This window comes from Megachile rotundata, chromosome 8 (assembly GCF_050947335.1).
Source record: "Megachile rotundata isolate GNS110a chromosome 8, iyMegRotu1, whole genome shotgun sequence".
NCBI classification, from domain to species: domain Eukaryota; kingdom Metazoa; phylum Arthropoda; class Insecta; order Hymenoptera; family Megachilidae; genus Megachile; species Megachile rotundata.
The window spans coordinates 7,064,500-7,090,223 of record NC_134990.1 but is presented as its reverse complement, the minus strand read 5'-3'; the positions used below and the strand labels follow the sequence as shown (position 1 = coordinate 7,090,223).

At 33.5% G+C, this 25,724-nt stretch overlaps 2 protein-coding genes across 12 annotated transcripts in view; one reads left to right on the top strand and one right to left on the bottom strand.

Moving 5' to 3' along the window:
* The first annotated feature begins 251 nt into the window (after nucleotides 1-251).
* ND-18 (NADH:ubiquinone oxidoreductase subunit 18) overlaps nucleotides 252-25,724 on the top strand; it is a 51,750-nt gene continuing 26,277 nt past the window's right edge. The window contains exons 1-4 of one of the 3 annotated variants that reach the window (XR_013038936.1): nucleotides 252-393; nucleotides 490-810; nucleotides 3,606-3,677; nucleotides 10,026-10,282. Coding sequence is in view for 2 of the 3 variants with exons in the window: in XM_003704516.3 (XP_003704564.1) it covers nucleotides 335-393; nucleotides 490-810; nucleotides 1,018-1,195 (558 nt within the window). In the remaining variant the exon portion in view is untranslated. Of the gene's footprint in view, nucleotides 394-489; nucleotides 811-1,017; nucleotides 1,332-3,605; nucleotides 3,768-10,025; nucleotides 10,283-25,724 lie in introns of those variants that run through there. The other 2 variants (XM_076534219.1, XM_003704516.3) reach the window with 2 other exon arrangements.
* Nucleotides 7,760-25,724, bottom strand: part of LOC100878747 (sodium channel protein 60E) — a 52,549-nt gene continuing 34,584 nt past the window's right edge. For 3 of the 9 annotated variants that reach the window (XM_076534169.1, XM_076534171.1, XM_076534174.1), the window contains 11 exons: nucleotides 23,496-24,925; nucleotides 23,093-23,408; nucleotides 21,030-21,146; nucleotides 20,770-20,928; nucleotides 18,480-18,776; nucleotides 18,198-18,352; nucleotides 17,633-18,119; nucleotides 16,048-16,367; nucleotides 14,132-14,491; nucleotides 13,385-13,765; nucleotides 7,760-12,353 (listed from right to left, as the gene is read on the bottom strand). In XM_076534169.1, coding sequence (XP_076390284.1) covers nucleotides 11,966-12,353; nucleotides 13,385-13,765; nucleotides 14,132-14,491; nucleotides 16,048-16,367; nucleotides 17,633-18,119; nucleotides 18,198-18,352; nucleotides 18,480-18,776; nucleotides 20,770-20,928; nucleotides 21,030-21,146; nucleotides 23,093-23,408; nucleotides 23,496-24,925 — 4,410 coding nt within the window. In that variant the 3' untranslated portion in view covers nucleotides 7,760-11,965. Of the gene's footprint in view, nucleotides 12,354-13,384; nucleotides 13,766-14,131; nucleotides 14,492-16,047; nucleotides 16,368-16,392; nucleotides 17,567-17,632; nucleotides 18,120-18,197; nucleotides 18,353-18,479; nucleotides 18,777-20,769; nucleotides 20,929-21,029; nucleotides 21,147-23,092; nucleotides 23,409-23,495; nucleotides 24,926-25,724 lie in introns of those variants that run through there. The other 6 variants (XR_013038930.1, XM_076534170.1, XR_013038932.1 and 3 more) reach the window with 6 other exon arrangements.

The following is a 25,724-nucleotide window of genomic DNA, read 5'->3' as shown; positions in this document are numbered from 1 at the left end:
GTTGTTAATGCTACTAGCATACTTCTCATTTCAATAGTTTTATATAGGGTGGACAAAGATATACAACTAAAGAACAGGACTGATGATATGCGAAGTTTATAAAAGAAAAAGGTCACTGGTTATATACGCCCAGTGTCATGAGTAACGCATATGCGCATGCGTGTTGCTCTTGGTTACAAAGTGTGTTTGAACCAATCAGGGTCGATGTGCGCAGAATAAACAAAAGTTCGTCATTAGATGATCATGATCTTCTATGGAACGAACAACTTCGTTGTCTAACCGTTCATAACAGCTGTAATTTAAGGCAGATAAAATTAACCCTTCGATATAAAAAATGGCATGTCGTGGTTTTTCTGCGATTCGAAGCAGTAATGATATTAAAGCATGTTTTAGGTAAGTTTTAATTCCATTTTTTGAAAATTTTCGCTAGTTATAATTTTAGAATTTTGTGTAACCCGAAATTTGTGATTATATTGTTTGAATTTTTAGCTTAATGAAAAGATTTGCTAGTAGTTCTAGCAAAGACCAATCTACGAGTTTGACATTACCTAAAGATAATCAGATTGAATTCATGAATAAAGATGAACAGTTATATCGGGATGCTATGAAAGATACAATTACAGTATCCTCTGTGGAGGATGTTGGATTAGCTTCAGGTGTTCCAGAAGAACATATAAAAACTCGTAGAGTTCGTATTTATCAACCTCCAAAAAATGCTATGCAATCTGGAACAAATAATATAAATTATTGGCAAATAGACTTTGATACACGTGAACGTTGGGAAAATCCTCTCATAGGATGGACATCAACGTAAGTATAAACAAGAATATTCTGATTGACTGTTAGGAATCTGCAGGTGTTGATGTATTTATGACATATTGGAGCAACCTATGTGTTTGGCTGTAAAATATAGAGCTCCACAGTTTGTACATTATATAATTTATGAATATATTGTAAATGCATATAGATGTATAATTTAAATGTTAATCATTGCTAATAATGTGTTTTGCTCTATAGAGGTGATCCCATGTCAAATATTAAGGTGGATTTTGCTTCGGAAAAGGAAGCTATTGCTCATTGTGAAAAAATGGGATGGGACTATTATATACAGAAGCCAACCATTAACAATCCTAAACCTCGTAGTTATGGCACAAATTTTTCCTGGAACAAACGAACTAGAGTTTCAACTAAGTAAAAGAGATTTGTCAGGGAAGGATATAGCACATAGCTTACTATATTTATGTACATAGTTTAATATATTAAATTGTTCTTGTATGTAAAATATTGAATATGCATTAAATAAATTTTTACAAGAACATATTATAAACAAATGAGAAACGTTATAAATTTCATTGAAATTAATATAAGAATAATGTTACAAAATTTAGACAAATTTAATTGATAAATTCCACAATTTATTTTTTAGCAATATTTATATAATATCATCCTTACATGGTTAACATTCTTATTATTCACCTCGTTTATTATTAATATTATTAGTATTTTTAATATAACATCAGATTTAATTAGACTGTATATTTTAAAATTTAGTATTTGCTTGCTCGTATTACCTTACAAACTATATCAAGCATTGTCGCTATCACAAAGGAAAAATGTATTTGATTAATAGTAGATCACAAATTACAGAAGAAAAGACATTTTTAAATATAAATATGTGAATTAATTTTACTTGAAATCAAAATGCTCGCAAAACATCAATTAATTGAAATTAATATGTGTATGGAAGAACAATGCTTGAGTCTTTCTTTATAAATTTATGTGACAAAACGGTCGTTTTTGCAGACTAACGAGGATCATTAATCTATTTACAAGTTTGATCTAAAGGAACGTTTCACTGCTCTTCCTGTTAAATTTTCTTTATCCGACGAATCATTGCAACGCTAATGTAATATTTTCTGCTCTGTCTGTTTGCCTGCTCCTTCTATATCTATTCTCCTTTCCCCCATTTTCATTCTTCTCATTATTCTTATATTGTTATCATTGTCAGATGTTTAAACGTTAAACTTATACTTTCTCACAGCTATGGTAAATTTCTAATGGTATAATAATTTCGATACTAAGCTAAAATCGAAATTATTAATTATTAACGATAGAATATTCACCGTTAAGGATAAACGATAATTATTTTGAAATAGTTATATTAAGTTAGTGAAAAGCAAATCTCGCAAAACGTAGAAGAAAAGAAAAAAGCTATACAATTGCTTTCACGATTTCGATTGTCGTTGACCCTGTACCAATAAGTGTTTATCATTTATCATTATTTATTAATAATTTTTTTCTCATAATTTAACGCTTTTTTCTTTTCGCTCGAACGATAGGACATTCAATTTCTTTTACATTATTGTATTATATTGCGTGAACAATATTGTCACTTTGATTATTTTTATCAAAAAACGTGAGAAATGTCAAATCAACTGGAACGAACGACGAACTAAATGTTTAATCGTACGTGCCAGCATTCAAAGAAAAAAGCTATAAATTGCAATAATAATGAATAATTACTCAAGTGCATCCTGACAGTGTGTTTAAATATGTGTAGGCATTTTGAGCAGACGTTATCCTATCGAATTTTATTCACACACACGCACGCAGCACGCAGACACGCAGAAAAAATGCGCAGAAAAGCTATAATCTAAAAAATTTTCGGGTTCCCGTAGGATACCCGAGCGTGATTGTACAATTTTTTTGGAATTTCACTATCCTCAAGTACTTAGGATAGCAAGGTCATGTACACTGACGAGCACGTAGGTTTCCCGCGGAAAAATGGCAACGTAGGAGAAAGAGGCCTCACCACTCGCTTCAATACGTACAGTCCCAAATGTACAAACCTAACCTAACACACTTTAAAAATGGCGGTAAAATGGTTAACATACTCTGTAACGTAAACTTATTTTTTAAGTTTTAAAATTCTTAAATTTAACCTAGAAATGATTTAATTTTTAAATTGATTAACTTATAAATTTTGTCAAAGATATAAATGTTAAAATTTTTAAGAAAAGTATTTAACTGAAAAGTATTGTAACTGTCAAGGCAAGGTAGGAGGTTCTGTTGTCCTGCATTTGTTTTTATCCAAAGGAAACCTACGTTGCAACCGAGTGTATGTCCAGTCTCTTGTATTTTGGTATATTTATAAGTACGTATAGTATCTAGACGTATCGCGTGTAAACACATCAATTACGAATTAAGTACAATATATTTATGCCTTTAATTGACATGATGCATACATTTACGCCTCGTGTCCTGCAAAAATCACATTTCGTAATTGGATTTGTTTTCAAAATATTCAATTTTGCCCTTGGTTGCTTTCTATTCGTTTGATTCATTAACATTTTTTTCTCCTTTTTTTTCCTCATGATCCTCGATGCTATGTACCTTGTAATTAACACGCGAAAAACAGATTTATCCAAGCATTAAGCATCAAATGCTAAAACTCTAAAAGTAACGTACACCGTACGTTCTAGCAAGAGATTTGCATAAATTTAACTCGTACCGTTTCCTCGTACGAATATTTTTAATATGAAAATCTAATATACATGTTTATACTTCTGTATATGTATATTAACTCACAATCGTTTTTCTAATAGGCACTAGAGGTCGACAAGAGGTCGTGGCGTGTTAATGGCAATAATTATTCGTGAAAAGGAAAATTGAAAAAGGTTAAGATGAAAATCTATCGTTATCTAAATCAATAAGTTTTGTGTTTTTATATGAGAGATCTAAATACTAAATAAACAACTAAAGACGGACTGATAAGGTTACAGTAAAAATGTAACTAATTACTACAAAATTCGTTGTTCCTTTCTCTCTTTTTGTCCTCGTTTTTTTTCTTTGTATTCTTTCATACTCTCACCGCTTTCTTTCCCTTTCCTATTCTCTTTCTCCCGGAAATTTCACAGTTTTTAGTTTCATGTTATATGTATAGCTGTTTATGACACGTATTTCTTCATGGCTTTGTTGCATTTTTCGGCAAAATTTAATTCAACATTTAATCGAATTACTTGTTTATGTGCATATGTTTAACGTGAAAATTATATACATATTTCTACTATAAATATGTATTTATAGTAAATTTCACATACGATTTGTATCTTTATTGTAACGATATTCACTTATGTTTTTGTTGTTTGAATTTGGCGCGCATTCTTGGATATTCGAATTCCGGAATTGAATTCGAAAATCACTTCTTTAATTTAGGATATTAAATAAAAAACTTTCGAATTTTTGCATTTTCCAATTTTTAAATCTGCAAATATTACAATTTCTAAATTCTAAATTTTTAGAACTCTCAAATCCTCAAGTTCTAAATTTCGAAATTTAAAAATTTGTCAAGTCTCCAAATTCTCAGATTTTCAAATTTGGAAATATTTCTTATTATTCCTATATTGAAAAAAATGTTTAATTTCTTTATTCCTAAATTTTTATATTTCCAAATTGTGTTTCACAATTATATCGCATTATATTATTTCATATTCCTGTTAAATGCGATCATAAAATTTATTTTTATCGTTTTTGAATAATTTTTTCGAAACTTTTCAAATACTTTTTTTGTGATAAATTACCGTGTATTCCTTGAAATTGTGAATACCGTTACGATGAATACATTGTATGTGTATACAGGGTGTTCCATAATACATGTATAGTACACATAGCGATTTCTATACGAAAAAACGTAAGTAGTAAAAAATATAGAACAATGCTTTTTTTACATGAAACTTTGTTTTCAATAATATTTTAAGAACATCATTAAAGATATTAACTGACGATATTTTAAAATCATTTTAATCAATAATAATATATTCCGCTGCAAAAAAATTGGTAATTATATAGAAAAAAGCACACCTCGTCGATTTCAATGACCTTGAAATATGTTATCAAGGACCTTATCTATATAATTATAAAAATTTAGTATAAATGTATGTTTTAAAAATTTTTCAAACACAATTTACTCGAAAACAAAGCTCCATATAAAAAACACAATACAAATATATTTTTTTTCAACTTATTCTTTCGTACAAAATCACCATCTTTCCAAACATACATGTTACGCGTACTTCACAAGAAGTCACTCGGAACGACGCAAATATAAATCAATCAATTAACAGTAATTAATATGCTGTCAAGCGAATCAAGTTTTTTCAATTTTAACCAATTGTGCCCATTTTTTCGCACGAGACTTCTTGTGAAGCACGTGTAGCATCTATCGTTGCAGCTCGGAATCACCTGACGTTCGTATCTCAAATATCTTTGCTGCTTTTAAAATTTTATTAAAATTTCACAAAAATTATTTTTTCACTTTTTTTTTGAGAAATCAAGGTGTTACTTTTCTTTCTAGATATCTTTTTCTTTTTTAATAATATCATTTATTTTCTTTAATGCTGCGCAATGTTTTTAGTTACGAAAAAATAATTTCAAATTTTTCGTAATATAAATGGGAAAATAATATACGATTACACATTTAATATATTGAAAACAACAATTGTATATGAAATAAACAAAAAAAATTAATATTTACTATATATATTTGAGATGCGAACATTTGGTGATTTGCGTCGTATATACAGGGTGTTTCAAAAAAGGTGTGCAATCCAAAAATTGCAGATATTTCGAGTTCCAAACGAACAAAAAGATTGTTGACCATTTTGAAATTATATTAGAGAGATTTAAGAATTTGGAAAGTAAAGAAATTTTTGGAATTTGGAATTTTGGGAATTTCGGAATTTGGAAATTTCGAATTTGAAAATCTGAGGATTTAAGAATTTTAGATTTTGGTATTCGGAAATTTGGAAATATTGGAATTCAGAAATTTCAGAATTAGAATTTGAGAATTTAGAAATTTTAAAATTTTAGAATTTACAATTTAGGAAATTTAAGAATTTTTTAGATCTGTAAACAATTTTGTGCCCGCAACTTTCTCTATTAAATTGCAAAATGGTAAATATTTTCTGATTCGTTCTAACACAAAAGATTGACAATTTTTGGGTTATACAATCTTTTGGAATACCTTGTATAGCTTTATGCGGTACTGTACTACTCGTCGCCGAAGATTATATACAATGGATGTTCGTTGAATTATCTTAACCATTTGCGCTCCAATTTCTTCAAAAATTAATCGCTTTAATCAATTAACTGCAGATTGAAAGAAATTAAAAAATTTACCAAGCATGATTTTCTTAATGAAAATGGTGATGTATGAGAAGGACGTCCAATTGTTACAATTTATCGTTATCTAACACTGAACCTACTGACCCGTTAATACACGCTTGATTTGAAATTAAAACTACAATAGAAAAATAAACAGACCATACAATATACATAAATTCTTTATCTTAATAAAAGTCTACATAAATTTCAAGAAAAGCATTTTAATAAATTTTATAATTTGAAAGAAAAATTCTGAATAAGCCAAATAACTGATTTAATAGTTTTAGTGTTAACTATTTGTATCATGCTTAATAGTTTCGGTCTCAAATGTGTTTTAAAACAGCGATATGCAGGCATAGTATTCATAAAAATGGCGGTTGTATGATAGATGTGAAGTAGGAACTTGTTTTTCACTTCTTAAAGTTGTATTTTTCAAATTTATTTCAATTAGCAAATTTACACATTTTCAATTCTAAAATGTAACCATTATTTTGAAACCTTGTAATTTGGAAAAAATGGAAATTTTAGTAAATTGGAAATTAGAAAATTTAAAATTAAAGAAGTATTAAGTATAAAAAATATAGATGTATTAATTTTAAATTAATAAACTTTCAAATCGATACACTTGAAAATTTACAAATTAAGGGATTTGGGAATTTTGGAATTTAGAAGTTTAGAAATTTAGAAATAAAAATTTGAGAATTTAAGAATTTTGAAATTTGAGAATTCAGGAATTTAAAAATATGGAAATTTAGAAATTTGAGACTTTAAGAATTTAGGAATTTAAAAATAAAAAAATTAGAAATCTAAAAACTTACAAACAGACGTAGCGAAATTTCGAATTTTCAAATTGCCTACTCATTGATATCTATGATTGTAGGGTCGAATTAAAATTTCCTAAGACCCAGAGTTCTCCCAAAATGGCGGTGCCCCGAACAATCTATTACTAAAAACATAATTCTGAAATAAAATCGTACAACACGAGATAATCTCCCACAATTCTTCTAGTTTCTCTTTCAATTCCACCTTACACTAATGTACGCCATTTTCACGTATTCGTACCGTGCTGTCACTCGTACAATTGCGTCATCATTGTTTTAAAACACATTTCCTAAAGGTGAGGATTTTTGAAAAGTCAAATGTCGTTCAAATAGAAAAATACACGATGTTAAAAGAATATAGAGGTGATAAGGATATGAATACACTAAATCAGGTCTACACAAAGTTTCATTCATTTGAAAATATTTGATATGACTTTGTTTTAATCCAATTAAGTTTGACATGTTTGCACGAAATACTTTAAAATTAATAAAAATATTAATACCTTCAAATTAATTCAGGCAGAATCTCTGAATATAATTTTTAAGTACTAAATATTATATGAAATAACGAGAAAATGATAAATTAAATTTGCCGAATAAGTCGAAAGGTTTATGATAATCTTTCTATATACCACCATTTTGTTTAGGCATTCGGTACTACGTATGTGCAATATACATACATATGTAAAACATTATAGTTCCAATAAGGGGGAAAGGGACGGGCATATTTGAAGCGCAAAGGGTTGAAGATGTTTTGCAGTTAATAATCGAATGAATAAGAATTAAATAATCTATTTGTACTGTTTTTGGAAGTACAGCTTTTGACACGTGTTTTTGCGTCTTGTTACCTATAATCTTATTTTAAAGATGAAACACTTTATCCTGTATGATAGATTGATTCAATTTCTATAACAATGTAACATAGTCAGATTTGGTAATTATGTTTCTTCTTCGAAGACGAGTATATGTATCTGGACCCCAGAGCCAAAACATATTGCGCATTCACTTTTTTAAAACATGACATTTTACACACTTCCCGTACCAAACTTTTCACTCTTATGAATAGTAAACGGTATTTTCTTACAACCTACTTAGTTTTGAATGCAATAGCATAAAATTGGGATAAAGTTTGTGTTCCGAGGAAAACAATGTATATGTAGAACTAGTGTTTCCTGCTTCTAGTACATTTTGAATCTGTAGATGCTTTTTGTAAGACTTGCGCGTATGAGTAAATAATTGTAGTCGCTTCGGAAGAATGTTCGCGTATTACGGATACAAGAAATTGACGTCGCGTGCGGAGGACCGTCATGTGCAAATGTCGCGAGAAGACTGACGGCGAATAAACAAACTATTGCGCGTAGCAACAGTTTCGTTGCTACGCAGTTTTCGGGAGAATTCGACTTTCAGAGCGTGTCGATTAAAAAAGATGTCGCGAACGTTCTTGCACGCGTGACTGTCTCGAATATTCTGGCGGGATTCGCCGCGAATTAAATCTCGTAGTACTTTTTGACTTTACGAACGTGAAGTCCATATGGCAGCGGTTCTCAACCTTTTCACGAATGCATACTGCCAAAATCAAAATTCAAGAATTTCGGTATCATGTTTGATAATCGCTCGTTTCGACTTCAACAAAGGTCACATAGGTTTGACTGATCTCTGGTACAGTTACTCAAAATCGAAACAACCGTGCCACATGAGAAAAGATACAAAATTGGAAGAAAATGTTAAGACGTGTAATGTTAAGTTAATATGAATTAAACAATGGATTGAAAGTGCGTCATAGTCGGGTAATATCAATTCTAATGTACTTCAAAAGACAATGTCCAATACTCGGTTTCACTATTAAACAATAAAGTGGTTCTTGAATGACATTAAAAAATTACGTATATAATAACGGTCCCAAAGTTAATAAATTTTTGCACTGTTCATTTAAAAATTCCGGCTCCGGGGTTTAGATACATGCTACTGTAGTTACATAACTGTTTCTTCTTACATGTTGCATTATAATAAATTAAATGAAACAAGTAATCAAGAAGTGTTATATAGTATTGCTTTTTTCGATTAAAAAAGAACGTGAGTGGACGCCCTGAACAATACAGAAAATAAGCAAAATTGTACAAATACAAAATTCGTGGTATTTTTGTATTTTCCTTGTTTCCGAAAGCAACAGCCATTATTTATTTTTTGTTACGCGATATGTGCAATTATACGTATAACGTGTCAAATTAATTCGTTCTGTTTTTAAAACACATACGCGAAAAACATTTAAGGACTGAGCCAATTCTTCTGAACATGATCCAGCGTCCAATAATATCAACGATAATAATCAACAATATTAATATACTATTTATTAACAGATTTTTTAGTTTGTTGCTCACCGGCGATCGACTTCATGTTTTCCATTTGATAGAAAAAAATGTATAAAATTGTGCCGTACTTGTTATTAGAACTAGTAAAAATTTGTGAGTGATTGTTTATTCTTATTTAATTTGTGCAAGAGTAAATGAAGAAACGCATATGTTTACTTAGATATAATTAAGAAGAAAATATTGACTGTACTGGTAAATGCGATGTAAATGGAAAGCTTAATATCGATCACTGAGCTAATTAACGTATATACTGTAGACTCCCGCTATGTTGCCGCACTACCAAATTTTCAAACTTTTAATTTTACAAACTTACAGATACTCAAATTTACAAATTGGGAAATTTAGAAATTTCTCAAGTTTCAAATTTATAAATTCTCAAATTCTTAAACTCTAAAATTTGTTAAATTCTCAAATTCTTTTTACAAACTTTTAAATTGAGAAATTAATAAATTTTCAAAGTTCACAATTTGCGAAATTAAAATTTACAGAAATTTAATTTGAGATCATACATTTGTAAATTTGCAAACTTTCAAATTTTCAAATTAAGCAAATTATAAATCTGTAAGTTTTTAAATTTATAAATTGAGAAACTTATTACTTAAAAATTTTTAAATTATAAAATGTTACAATTTTTTAAATGACAAGCTTTGAACTTATATTCAAAAATTTTCAGATTAGGAGGTCCAGAAATTTTTAAATATTCAAGTTCAGAAATGTAGAAATTATGTCATATTACCACGTGACAGAACGCCATGCATTGTGCGTCAGTGTGATCTGTACTATACGATTTACCAGAAGATAAAGGAATGTAAGATTATTGCAACGGTGGCCATATAAGGAGAGTCTACAGTATTAGTAACCATCGAAACGTGTCCAGAAGAGAAAGGCTTTCTTTCTAGAAGGTACAGGACGAATCTCACAAAATTGTACGTAAGTACGCCATAATATAAGCATGTAACCTCATTACGTATTAGGAATACTGTAATGTCGATAATTTCGGTTAAGCCGAACTCCACGTACATTTATGTTCTACGTTTATTCGTAACTGGCATCGCACAGGAAGTCAACAGCGACACTAGTAAGCTACGTTTCCTTTAAAAATGTGAAGAAACAGTGATAACATCGTTATATAACGTAACCGTTCATCTCTCATCATTATTTTTTTTATTTTTAAAAATTCGCGCGTAGTTTTCCTCTTTCCATCTTCTCTTTCCCTCTCTTTTCCTTGTCCTTCTCGTATTTTTCCTTCAAAACAATTACAAATTAAAAATCTATTCTATTCGAGGCAGTATTATTCTCTATGTTCATGTAACTATTATTAATTTCTCTTTAAAGTAGCGAGTAGATTCGTGGATCTAATCAGTGATTCGAGTGAAAAAGGGATCGGAGTTCAAGCATATATCTCGTTAAATTGGTCCAATCGCTTTTTAAATCGTGGTAGAAGAATTTTCAATAACTCGAGCTATACTTTCGTTTCAGAATGTACCTTTACCGCGGAAGGAAAAGACATAAGCTCGTCGAAAAGACATAACCTCGAAAAAGATAAAGGTTATTCGCTAGAATCAAAATGGCTACCGGAGACGTTGCTTTCTCTAAGAAGAAGAACAAATTTACTCGTGTATTCGCTCAGATAAAATCGAAATATAAGAATAAAATACGTTTTATAAAGTTACAAAGTGTAGAGATCATAAGAAACAATGGTCAAGTATATTGACTCGAAGCGAAAATCCTTTTGAAATGTTCTAAAATGGAAACAGTCAAAGGATTAAGATTAGATTGCTTGGCTGTACTTCTGAAAATCTCACTGATTTGTCTGAAATTTTTTTCCTAGCTTTATTTTATGGAGAAACAACGTTTCTCTTTTAACAATAACGTTTATGTGAGGAATTTTAGTTTAATCATATATAGTCAACACCACTCTTTTTTACCACAACTACCTTACTGATAAAAAAATAGAAATGTAATAAAATCTAAAAATTCCTATCAGAAGTATACAATAAAACTTACTGAAGATACTGGCAGTTAAAATGACAACATATAAGAATTGTATAATACATCTCCTAGTACAGTATATCACTTGGTATAACCAATTGCAATAGTCATCGTTCACATAAAAATCAACATACAAATTGCACAGAATGATAAAGTGCAAATAAGATTATAATACACCATCTTCCATAAAGGAAGAAAATAAAACTAAATTAAACTATAAGGGACTAATAACAGTCTAAACAATAAATCAATAAATTACAAATTGCATAATAATATGAAAACGTTTTGACCTTATCGGTAAGGTAGTGACAAAAAATGGCAAAAAGTGTTGAGCTGAGTTCCTTCTCGTAGGCGTTATTTTCTATAAAAATGAAGCTATCAAAAATTTCAATGGAGGTCTTCAGAAGTTTAGCCAATTAGATATCAGATGATGATGAGATAAGGCAACCACGTCAAAGAAAGGGGGAGAGGAGAAGGAACCGGATTAAGTATCGAGGTTACCGTAACGCGATAACAAAACTTGCGGCGGCTTTCAGCCTAGCCTCTTGTTTTACACGTGATATTTGTTCGTTCGTTCTCTTTCTCGAAAGGGTGTTGAGCGTGTGTTCGAATGGTCTAAGATCAACTAGCATTGTCGGGTTGCGTGTCACGATATTCTTCGCTCTCTCTGTGAACGAGAACGTGTACAACCGTAGCGGCGGATTGTCGTCTAAGGAGTGCTGGTCTCGAGGGTGGCGCTGAATTCTCTGGACTGGGTTCCGTGACAAGTATGCTTACGTCGGTAGATTCGATTGGCAGCGGAGCTGGTTCAGGAGCTGGTTGATGTTTCTTTCGAAGGCTACCGCAACGTCTGCTAAATGCTTCTTTGATATCGCGATGTAACGTGTTCAGAGAGAGCGTTGTAACGCTCGGTGGAAGTGATCTGCGCTTCGTAGGAAGACTTGGAACTTCCTCGTCGGGATAACTTTCAACGGCATCTTGTCGGCCGAGGGTCGGTCCCGCGATCGATCTAATAATTATACATCACTTCATAATGATTTTGTTAAACTTATCAATGTGTACAATACAGTGCGTCACGAAATATAGCCGTCCACTCTTTTTTGTAAAATTACATAAACACACATTTATTTTGAACTTATTGTTAGTCCAAAGCCATTGTTACTGAATTTCTCATAAAATTTTATATGAAATAATATAATAATGCTAATAGAAAAAATAATGCTAATTTTTTAAACGTCATTTAATTTTATATGACTTTCTTATAGATTTACTTGTATTGGAGATGCTATGTATAAATTAAATTTCGCGGTACATTTTACTGCAAAATGGCGGCCATTCTAATTTCAGAAACTATTAACCTTTGGACTACCTGTTCTAAGGCTTTTTTTATTCAGCACATATTTTGTGTACAGTAAAACCTTGGTATAAGTGAATTTTTGGGCCTGAACTTCCGCTTGTATCATGTAGTTAAGTAGCATATCCGTGAGGCAATCTCAATACAGAGATAAAACATTTTTATTTTTGTGTTTTTTATTATGAAACTTTTATCAAAATATTTGTTATATTCTCCTGATTAGAATGAAACTAAACATGACGACATTTGGAACATATTTATTATAATTGTAATTCCAAGCTTTTTGCTTATATCGAGGACTTTGCTTACTTATTTCACTAATAAGTAAATACGTCCTGAATTACGTCGTGTTTGGTCTCATTTTAATCAGAAAAATACCAAAAATCTATTGGTAGAAATTTAACAACGAAAAACTTAAAAAAGTCTTATAGTTGCATTGTTATTGTCTCACGGACACACGCGGATCAGGTTACATTTCTCAGCGAGCGAGGTTCTGTCTCCTCCCCCCAATGATGGATAATCTTTTTGTTCACATCCTGCAGATTTTTTCGCTCATACCAAGCCTACTGTACTATAAATATTGAATGTTTTTCTGAACCACCTGCACAACTGAAATAAAAGATATAAGAAACGTGGCTACAATTTTGTAACGCACTGTTAATATAAGAGATAGTAGAAGCGCAAACCTGGCGTGTAGATCAGAGGAAGTAGCACTAGCAATAGAGGAACCGACAAATGATTGCTGTTCGGTGGTTGGTGAGGGACGGGATACGGTCAGAGCAGGAGGAGGCAGGTCCTCATGAGTACCGGTGGCGCCGGAGAGCAACAGCAGAGGCAAATTTGGAAAAAGCCATGCCGAAGCGGCACCGAGCTCGCTGAAATCGCTGGCGTCGCTGGCCCTCGAGGACTTGCGGCTACTGGCTCGGCTACCTCTATGTACATGCAAAAAAGCCGATACTTTGCCACTCCATCCACCCCCACCCCTACCCTCATTCCCAACACCAGGACTTGACGTTTGGGTCTGTGAATCCACCTCTTGGGCAACCCTTTCACGTTCTTTTTTCGCCCTGAATCATCATACAATTTTTGTTAATAATCCGCAGTGTAACTGCGTCACAACTGAATTTCGAAACATCAAACACCTGACAACATAAACCAGCGACATAACACCTACATGCTGTTGCAGTAGACAAATAAAAATGTCTGACTAAAAATGGCTGACTACCTACAATGCCTAGTAGAGTAGGCGCGAATTTTGAAACGTAACCTTGGGACTCAATGGGCATTTTCATGCACATGTAAGACCCTTGACTTGGAACGTTAACTTGTAGTTATTAATAATGGTACTTTATAATAGATTTATGTGGTAGAATTATATGAGTTTGTTGATGTTTCGAAATCGATACACAAAAGAGAAATACAAATGTACTCACGCTATATATTCTCTGATAGTACGTTGAATTAATGTAGCAGCTTTATCCTGACGTTTCCACATTCTCGTTGAAGAAACAATTTCAAGTTCTTTACGAGTAGGAAATTGTTTCTTGAACTTGATGTCCATCTGTTCCTGTAATTTTCGGAAATCCTCGGACTCCTCGACGTGTCCAAGAACGTGCTTGACAAGTGCGTGCAGAATGTCCAGACAATGAATCTTATTACCCTTAGCGATAGGAAGATTGAAGCTAACCAACGCAACCATGTTGGGCTTCGATATTCCTAATGGTGGGTCTAGGCTCGCTATGAAATCGCTTAATTGCGAAAAGTTTATGAACTGTGTTGCGTGCGGATCATACCTACGGACCAACCATGATTACACGGTATTACTACTATATATTATTTCTATCGTTACTAAACCATTCAGGCTACTTTACTCAGAGCCGTCGCGTGCATAGGAACTACCTTTGTGTCACTAATTTGAAAGAACCGCGCTTTTCCGCTTGTCAAACGTTGGCGTCTTTAATTACAATTCACGATGATGGGAAGAATTTGGAGAACTGAGGAAAAATATAAGGTAGGTGCAAGATTACAGGACGTATGATGATATAACGCGAGGGAGTATGTACAATTTGTGGTAGTACAACGCGCGGCAATATAACGGAAGGTTATATAAATTATTAATTAAGAAGCTGTACAATGCTGGATTAGAAAATGCAAGGTATTAGACGAGTGGCTATATAACGCGGGGCGATATAACGCGAGACTATACAACGTAATGCTGTACCAAACGCGGCGATATAACGCGAGACTACACAATGTAATGCTGTACAAAATATGGCGATATAACGCGAGATTATACAACGTAACGTTTTATACTAGACGCGGCGATATAACGCGAGACTGTACAATGTAAGGTTATACGCATGGCGATATAACGCGAGACTACACAATGTAATGCTGTACAAGACATGGCGATATAACGCGAGATTATACAACGTAACGTTTTATACTAGACGCGGCGATATAACGCGAGACTGTACAATGTAAGGTTATACGCATGGCGATATAACGCGAGACTACACAATGTAATGCTGTACAAGACATGGCGATATAACGCGAGACTATACAACATAACGTTATACTAGACGCGGCGATATAACGCGAGACTGTACAATGTAAGGTTATACGCATGGCGATATAACGCGAGACTACACAATGTAATGCTGTACAAGACATGGCGATATAACGCGAGACTATACAACATAACGTTATACTAGACGCGGCGATATAACACGAGACTGTACAATGTAAGGTTATACGCATGGCGATATAACGCGAGACTACACAATGCAGTGCTGTACAAGGCATGGCGATATAACGCGAGACTGTACAACGTAAGTCGGTACTAGACGCGGCGATATAACGCGAGTATATAATGCAAGAATATGTACTATACAGCCTAGTTTTCCCTAGGGAAAATTATATCTATTTTGTACAAGTGGGACCTTTTATTATAATTAAAAAATTTAGGAAATTTTCAAATTTGGGATTTTGAATTTGGAGATTTAGAAATCTAGGAATTTGGACATCTGAAAATTTAGAAATTCAAAAACTTAAAAATGTCAGGAATTTGTGGATTTGGAAATAAAAATTATAGTTGTACTAATTTATATACAATAATGTAACAAGCTATGAATTGACCTTTATAAAATACTATTATAATTGTTAAACTCATTTGCAATAATTAATTTTCTAATAATTCTATGATACAATTCCTTGAATCCTAAAAAAAATTGTGTTATACTTAAAATGGCAGACTTTCACTTTAGTCGCCCCTGTGTGGTCCAGTTGCGGCCCTCCACGCGACGGCCCTGACTATGCTACAAATAAAAATAAAAGTAATGTTCCTTACTTGGACCATCGGATGTAGAACATTTCTAAATCATCCTCGACGATACCAATCTCTTCTTCTTGATGGGCCTGATTAAAGTTTTCAAGAATGATGGCGATATACATATTGATAACGATCATGTAACTGATTATGATAAAGGAAGTAAAGTAAGTTATTGCCAAGAGAGGGTATCCGCAATTTCCGTTCATTTGTCGGCTAGTCGGAGTCGGATCGCAATCTGGTGGTTGTACCATCAGAGACTCTAAGACGTCGTTCCAACCGGCTGATGTCATTAATCGAAATAATAATTGCATGCTTCTACCGAAAGTTTCGAAATTTACCTAAGAAGAAAGAAACAAAATAGAACGGATAGAGCGGCAAGATTGCGATCAACGCCTAACATATATTCGTGGATTAAGGGAACAGACTCCTTCGGCCATAAACGTGTACATTCCACTTTACGTCTTGACAGTTGCCAAAATCAAGTTCTCATGGGTAGGTTACGCTCTAGTTTTTACCACATGGTTATTTGATCTTTTTAAGGCAGATATCACACATTGATAAAGTTGGAATTCTCGAAAGTATGTACTCATGTCAACAAATAAGATGACTACTTGAAGTTACATCAAATTTCTTCTTTATTAGACGATTCTGTGAGTTTATCAATATTATAGAGAACTCTTTTCTGAAGCTGTACATATACAGAAAATATACATTTTAATTTATCATTTTTGTAAGACGTAAAGTTGAAGTTCTTAATGACATTATCATGCCAAATTGATTTAATAACTCACCGTTAGAGGCGCTTATGGTGTATTACAATTAATTTTTTAAATTCTTCAATTCTAAATTTTTCTATTTTCCAAACATGCAAATTTTTAATTTACTATATTTATAATTTTGCTAGTTTCAGTTTTTCTAAATTTTCAAATTTTGGGATTAAAAATCTCAAATTCAAAAATTTTTGAATTTTACAATTTTACAAATCCTCATATTTTCAGATTATTAGTTTTGTAATCTGTCATGTATAGTATCAATTTTCTTTATACACTCTGATATATAATAAAATCGTCATTATTTTAATTTATACATACATTATTATCGTATTATATTAATTGATATTTAGCAAAAGTGCTAAAAAAAAGATTTAAAGAAATTTAACATTTCGTATCACAAAATGGATACTATAGCTATATTAATAACTTTAAGTGTGTCTTATTAAATTAATCTAAATATTTGTATTGTTATATTCATATGATAGTTTGTCTTCAAACAGATTTGAATTTTGCCGCCATTTTTGTCGTCACTGCTTTCTTATTCAAATCAAATAATTTCTTCGTGTCTTTTTCACAGTGATCAATGTAGCAATCTATCAAAAACGGTTACCATTAGCATCACTAACAGAGAGACAAGACATTTCTATGTCATGTTTATCGACAGTGACTACAGATTTATGATAAAAGTTACCGACTGTGTTTTCGCTAGCGGCCGTTTGTTTACAACGTCGCGTCAGTCGCTCGAAGGAGTCTGCTTCCATTTACTGTCAGAAAAGAGTAAAAGATTCAAGAAGGGATTGGAAAGTAATTGAGTTCTAGTGTATCCTTACCATATCGTCGAGTGCGCCCTGTTTCTTAACATGGCCAAATACCGACATGCCGATAATGGCGTAAATAAAAGTAATCAAGGCTAAAAGGGCGCCGATGTTGAACAGCGCCGGAAGACTGACCACCAGTGCGAACAGCAGTTTGCGAATACCTTTAGCAGCTTTTATCAGCCTTAAGACCCGACCGATTCTGAACACTCTCACGACTCGCAGGAGCGTCGGGGACACCGGAAAGTCTACCATAATATCCTCCATTAATATTCCTAAAATCGACGCCAGCACGAGGAGGAAATCGAACAAGTTCCACGGCACCGTGAAGTAATGATATCGTAGTCCTATTATTTTAACGATCGCTTCTAAGCCGAACACGGTCGTGAAAAATGCGTTCGACACGTACAGGAGGAAAAATATCAGATGCGGTTGACCGTAATGCTCGATTCCCATTGTCAGCATGTTTAGAAATATCAAAATGAAAATTGCTATTTCGAATCTGCAAAAATCGGTTGATATACAGGTATGTAAACGGGCTTTTTTTTCTGGATAGGATTAGATAGACGTGTTTCTTTACCTGCGGGAATTCGAGAGGTCGTAAAATATTGCGAGGATTTGATTCATCGGACGCTTTATCACTTTTTGCGGCTTTTTACGGCCAAGTTTTTTCATGGCAGTGTAGTAGTGCTTTTGACTTTCGGTCAAAAACATTTCTAGCACCCCACCTTCGTACTGTAAAAAGGAAACAGAAAAAGAGATGGGAATAGGAAGGAATTATAAGGTGTTTTTTGTTTCGTAGTTTCATTACGTTGAAGATTATACTTGAAGAACGTCGCGGTTATACGGTCGTTTCACCTACCTTTTTCTTCAGCATGTTAAAGTTGTCTATAATTACTCCGATAAAGAGATTCAATGTAAAAAAAGAGCCGCAAACGATGAATATCACAAAGTAGAAATACGCATAGATGTTTGCTTCTCTTTGAGGCTGAAGATCTACACCTCTAGCGTCTACTGCGTCTTGCATCACTTCCATCCATCCCTCGAATGTCGCTACTTGAAATAGCGCCAAATAAGCTATTCCCACGTGATCGAATGTGATCTTACTATTTTCCCACGAGTAATTCTTTCTCAGACAATCGTCCTTCGTGTCAACGATCTAAGAAGGAATATTCAATCGAATTTTCGTTTTACGCTCTTACGAGTGCCAGCGATTTTAATTATTTAACATAAGCGTAGACACAGAAATTTTCATGATCAAATTTTATTTAAAATTTCTTTCCAAAAAATTTATTTACGATTAGATAAATGAGTGTTTTTGTATATGCAGAAAAATATGAAATTTAAAAATTCTTCTGATTTTGGATTTTTGGATTTATGGATTTTTGGATTTTTGGATTTTTGGATTTTTGGATTTTTGGATTTTTGGATTTTTGGATTTTTGGATTTTTGGATTTTTGGATTTTTGGATTTTTGGATTTTTGGATTTTTGGATTTTTGGATTTTTGGATTTTTGGATTTTTGGATTTTTGGATTTTTGGATTTTTGGATTTTTGGATTTTTGGATTTTTGGATTTTTGGATTTTTGGATTTTTGGATTTTTGGATTTTTGGATTTTTGGATTTTTTTCAGCTTCAGAATTTTAAACTATGTGAACGGTGTTGTGTACAATGGCGACTAATTATTTAACGCTGCTTCACAACACGTTTGATGTACATCATTAATATCTTTTGTAATACAGGATGGATAATGCACTGCAAATTATATACTAATATAATTTTACCTTGATTTAATTATTTTCAAATAATTGGAACACTTGACTGTACCATGTATCATTAGAATGATGGACAACTGATATAAACTCATCTATAGAAAATATGAAATGATATGTCACTCAATGTGGAACAATGACAATGCAATTATAAAAATACATGTAAGTAGTGTTCAAAAAGATCAAGATAAAACTTACATTAGATATTAGTGAGGTTCAGTAAATAAAAAGTGTGCACATGTAATTTTAAATAACTGTTCATCATTTCAATGATATGGTGCAGTAAAGTGCTAAAAATATTTATAAATTATTATTCTAAAATAAAATTGTATTAGTACTATGATGCACAATATTCACCATGCATTACTCATTTAATACAAATCAAAATAGTTTCATAAAGCATCAATCGTGTTTATCTTGTAAATTATGAAGCAGACTTAAGTAAATGGCCGTCATTGCATAAAACTTCAACGACTCCCTCATACTAGGTTATAAAAATGCAATGTTTACATATAAACATAACAGTTTGATTAGCTACATTCGTCAACGTATTTGATTTAAATTGCTCAAATTTCATTTTTGTGAAGAACAGTAGAATAACAAGTTTTGTCTCTGAAGCATTAAGATCACCATATTCATTAAAGTAATTGTTCTTTTAAATTGTTCAAAATGCAAAAAGTTGCTGTAGGTATAGTTCTACTAACTTAGTTTTCAAATATTACAGGTAAAATTTATTGAAGAAAAGGTAAGAAATGTTTTACAGAATAGAGATGCATAATGCAGATGTATATATCGCGTCTGCGCATAATAGATATCGCGCATGCGCCTAGTAGATACCGCGCATGCGCCTAGTAGATACCGCGCATGCGCCCAGCAGATATCGCGCATGCGCCATGTATATATCGCGCTTGCGCCTAGTGCATACCGCGCATACGCCTAATGCATATCGCGCATGCGCATTAAGAATTATACAAACTCCCTTATATTTTTTTTCAGAAAACACTTCTCTATTTATTCTCGATAAATACTTTACTTTTAACACTATTTGAAGCATAAACAATTAGAACTATACTTATAGCAATCTTTCAACATTTCGAACAATATGAAATAACCACTATTTCAAGAAATATAATTTCAATGTGTGACGGACGCTCTTCTCAAAAATTGAATTCAAGCAACTTAAATGAAATATATAGGCTAATTAAAATACGTCGATTAGTGTTTTAATCTTTTTCAGGCGAAGATTGCACTTTTATAAACTGAATAAGGGTAAAGAAGCAAAATAAACTGAAGCTCATTTTTCCGTGATTATCATGAAAATAGTGTCCACGCTTATTTTAAACAAATTGTGACCGTTCCTTCGATAGAAAATTATACTCACCGATATATCTAACAATTCACCGTATTCGTCAACGCATTTAAAAAATTTTCCGCCAAAAAATTGTACACCCATTATAGAAAATATCAGCCAGAACACGAGACAGACGAGGAGCACGTTGAATATACTAGGTATCGCATACATCAACGCGTTCACTACGATCTAGCGAAAGAAACAGAAGAAGAATAGAATACTTCTAATTTGTCAAGCTTACAATTAGCTAATTGATTAATTACTTTGTACTATGGTCTACTGAGTCTTACCCTCATGCCTTGCCATCTCGATATCGCTCTCAACGGTCTCAGTGCTCGTAATGTTCTTAAAGATCTTAACACTTTCAAATTTTCGTTCTCTTCTATCAACAGACTAAATGTTGATACCTGTTCAAGAAAAATGCCGGTTATAACCGTCAAAATGGTTCGCGTTATCTTTCTATAACAATTAATATGCTACTTTTACTATAATTTAAGCACAAGGCTATCTATCTAAAAAAATAGAAAGCGTGAAGCTAAATAATCGAAACAAAAATTCTATTCTTTGCTAAGGGTAAAAGTTGTGAATAAATAATTTTACTCGTGTTTAGCTACGTTTAAGCTGCTCGATAAAGGTGCACAAAATGTTGAGCGTGACGTGTGAAATACTTCCAAATTAATGCGATGATGATGTAAGTTTTTGTAAAGAGAACGACTGAAATTGGGAACACCGAATTGATCCAAACTTACGAGAAGAGGTCACGACATGACCTCCTGCTTTTTCAACGAATCCCGGTTTAAATTGTAGAGAATAATAAGCATAAACAAACTGTAAAATATTAGATGCCATTGGTCAGCCATTTTTTAGAAAAATGACTTTGAAGATCTCGTGATATCGTACTGCAGAGAAGACATCATGGAACCGTAATATAATTCGATATATTTTAATTTCTAGGATATGCCTTTAAATTTTTTAAATTTTAATCTAGTTTTTAAATCTCTCATTTCCTATACTTATGTTTTTCATTTTTTTAATTAGAAATTAGAACACGAACTAACTTGACTTTGAAATAATTGAAAATTGTTTTGGGATTGTCTAAAATTGTGTTCGAGTCGATTTGCTTAGATCCTGAAAAAATTCGAAGAGAATCAAAGAAGGGCAAACAATTGCCTTGTTTGCTAAATCTACATGCAGTTCATAAGAATATATACAATAGAGTGTATTGAAGATAGATTTTGCACGTTAAAATTCTAATAGCGGAGTCGTGGACTGATAGTACGTCCGCCATGTTGATCTGAACCGGCTGTGACCTCAAGTGGCGCCAAAATTCAAATACACTCATTTATACCGAATTGAATTTTCATGATAAAATAACAAAACTGCGGTCGATTTAATATGAAACTAAAGTGTAATCTGTTAATCAATTTTAATCAGTTTTCTAATTTTAATTTTATTGTACATAAATGAATTTTCATAATAAAATAACAAAATAAATATTTTATATTAAAATTCCTTTTTGTGCAAACACTAAAATTAAGATTAGACAAACTTCAACTGAGATTAAAATTCTGTAGCAGATTCAATTTTAGCATTTCATATTACAGCGAGAAAAATATATTTTACTATAAAAATTCGACTTCGTGCGGAAAAATTAAAATAAAAAAATTGTTATTAAGATTAAAATTGATAACAGATTCGATTTTACTATATATTAAATCCATAGGAATATTTAATTATTTTATCAGAAAAATTTGCCAGTACATAAATTTGAATTTACCTGCCACCTGAGAGCACAGCTGATTCAAATCAATATGGCGGCCATCCTATCTTCCGAAGATCGCTACTCTAATAGTTTAAACCTCTAATTACCGAAACAGCGGATACCAAGATCTCGGTACAACCATAACCGCGGTTACGGTGATCAGCGATGCTTAAAATCCCAGTAATGGGAAATCTGCTGTATAAAAGATAGAAGACAAGTCGAAGTAAAAAGGGTGATATAAATGGTTCAGGTGCACTATAAGCAACGTATTAATTTTGCACGTACCTGAATCCGTAAGGCGACACGTATAAACAATCGAGAAAAAAAAGTCGCACAGAAAATGAAGTAGTGACATAAATAGCGAAATCGTAATACGATGGTTACGATCGGCGAGAACGAAAAATCCATGCAGCAACGACGGACACATAATTAATATCACATGCGCTTACACGCATATAACATACGTTTGCTTGCCACACGTATATATCGAAATAAAAGTAACAGGCGCACACAGAGACACCCAAAAAACGCACACGCCATACACACGCACAGGCACGCAACGCTGTTTCACGTATGTACAGCTCTACTTACAAAAACGATTATAAAATCCAAGATAGTCCAAAAACTGGTGAAATATTTGCAGAAACCCAGAGCTAGCCACTTGAGTAACATCTCAACACTAAAAAGCGCACAGAAACCAAGGTTGGTCCAATAAAGGATTTTCTTCAAAAAGGGATTATCATCTAGATAAATATCTTCGAAACAAAGTGTTATGGAGGATGCAAAAATCAAAACCAATATCATCCATTCAAAGCCAGGTGTGTCAACGACTGAAAGAACTATCGTTCGTAGTCTGATCCACTTTTTGCCGATAGTCGTTGCAACGCATCGATCGATGCAGGTACACCTAAACATATAACGTATATCGTCGTTAAGGTCATGCAGTAACAGAATAACAATAAGGAGGAAGGAAGAGAGACGAGAGGTTCCTTACTTCTGGTAACACTGTCGCGGAAAGCAATCTTGCGGCTCCTTGCGTCGGTTGTTCCTCCCGAAACCGGGGAAGGATCCCATTCCGTCAATGTATTTCCCTTTACTGTCCCGCCTGCCACCGACAGTCAGTTCGTCCACGTAACTGACAAGGGCGTACCAAGGTCGTTTCGTCATACGATCGTCGCGTTTCGAGGAGAGATCCTCCTGAGGCAGCATGGCGGTCCTCTCTTCAGCGGGTGCCTTAGTCGGCGACGAGTCCTTCGCTATCTCCTGATACTCTTCCAGATTACTCTCCTTCGATTCGGTTTCCTTCTTCCGATTAGAATTCCCTTCCTTACACCTCGACTCCTCGACGTCCTCCTCCTCCTCCTCCTCCTCTTCCTCCTCCTTCTCCCATTGCTCGTACTTGTGCTTCTCCAGTTGGGATTGCGAGTAGACCGAGTCGTAAGTAAAAACGGGCTGGTTCAAACTTTCTTGGTAGGATCTATTATAAACGTTGTCTTTTGGAAGGCTGAGCACAGTCTCTTGAATAGCGTAGTTAGTCTCGTTGTCGGATCGATCCATCACTCGCCGGACTATCTTTTCAAGACGATGGTCCTTGCCTCTACCCTTGCCGCCATCTTGAGCCATGCGTGAGCATTTGTTCTTGCGTATGATCGAACGGATGCGGTCGAATGATCGAGCCAGCTTTGAATCTTCGCCGACTTCCTCCTTCTTCTGCTTCAGCTCTTCGGAATTAAAGCTGTTGAGCAAAAGAGCGAGGAAGAGATTCAGTACCATGAAGTTACCCATTACGAGGGCCGGCAGGAAAATGGCGAAACAAGCCTCCGGTCCGTCCTCCTCTTCCGCACGCATGCAGTCCCACAATGGCTCGATCCATTCACCGCAGAGAATGCGGAATATCATCATGAAGGAATGAAAGAAGTCGTTGAAGTTCCATCGCGGCACCGGGTCCGGGTAGAACTTGTCCAGAGTGTAGTCCTTGCTGAACAGCTGCATGCCGATTACGGCGAATATGTAGATGACGATCACCAGGACCAAGGTGAGATTTCCGAGCGCGCCGATCGTAGAGATGATGATGCTTAGCAGGACCTTCATGGTCGTCCATGATTGAGCCAACTTTAGCACCCGCAGGAGTCTCAGACCACGGATCACGGAGAGACCGTCTACCAACTCGAAGGTGAGATCTATCAGGGACGCTGACACTATTATCAAATCGAAATTGTTCCATCCGTTGGCAAAGAAGTCTTTGCTCAACGCTAGCAGTTTTAGCAGACATTCGAAGGTGAAAATGCTGGTGAACACTTTGTTGCCGATGTTGAGCGCTTGGCGGATCGACTCGCTCATGCCGTGGTGCTCCATCGCCAGGAAACCGGTATTCAGCACGATGCAGAGCGTGATCGTCAACTCGAATAGTGGATCTCTCACTACCTAGATACGAGCCATTGGTCAATCGACAGGCTTTTTTGATTTAGAGGTTGGATGAAGATGTACTCGGGGTGAGAAAAGATATTATGACTAGATTTGAGTTTTTGGTCGAGTTTCAAATTTTGCGGTACTCGAATCTTTGGAATTTTTGGATATACAAATATTGGGAAATGAAATACTCAGATACGCAAATATAAGAATTGTAGATCTTCAAATACTCAAATTTTGGGTTTTTGAATACTAAAATATTCGAATTTTAAATTTGGAATACTGAAATATTCAAATTCGTGTTCTTTGAATACAATAAAATTCTAGTTTCAAGTTTTGAATACTAAAATATCCGAATTTTAAGTTTTGAGTACTCAAATACTTGAATGTCAACTTTTGATACTCGGATATTCGAATTTCAGATAGTTGAATATTCACGTATTCAAATTTCAATTTTTGAATACCATATATTCGAGTTTCAAGTTTTTGAATACTGAAATATTGAAATTTCAATTTTAGAATACCATGTACTCACATTTCAAGTTTTTGAACACGTAAATATTCAAATTTCAATTTTTGAATATCATATATTAGCATTTCGAGTTTTTGAACACTCAAAATAATCAAATTTCAATTTTTGAATACTATATATTCGCATTTCGAGTTTTTGAATACTCAAATATTCAAAATTTCAATTTTTAAATACCACTTAATCGAATTAAAAATTTTCGAATATTCAAGTATTCGAACACCATATATTCGAATTTTAAATCTTCGAACACTCAAATATTTGAATACAATAATTCGAGTTTCG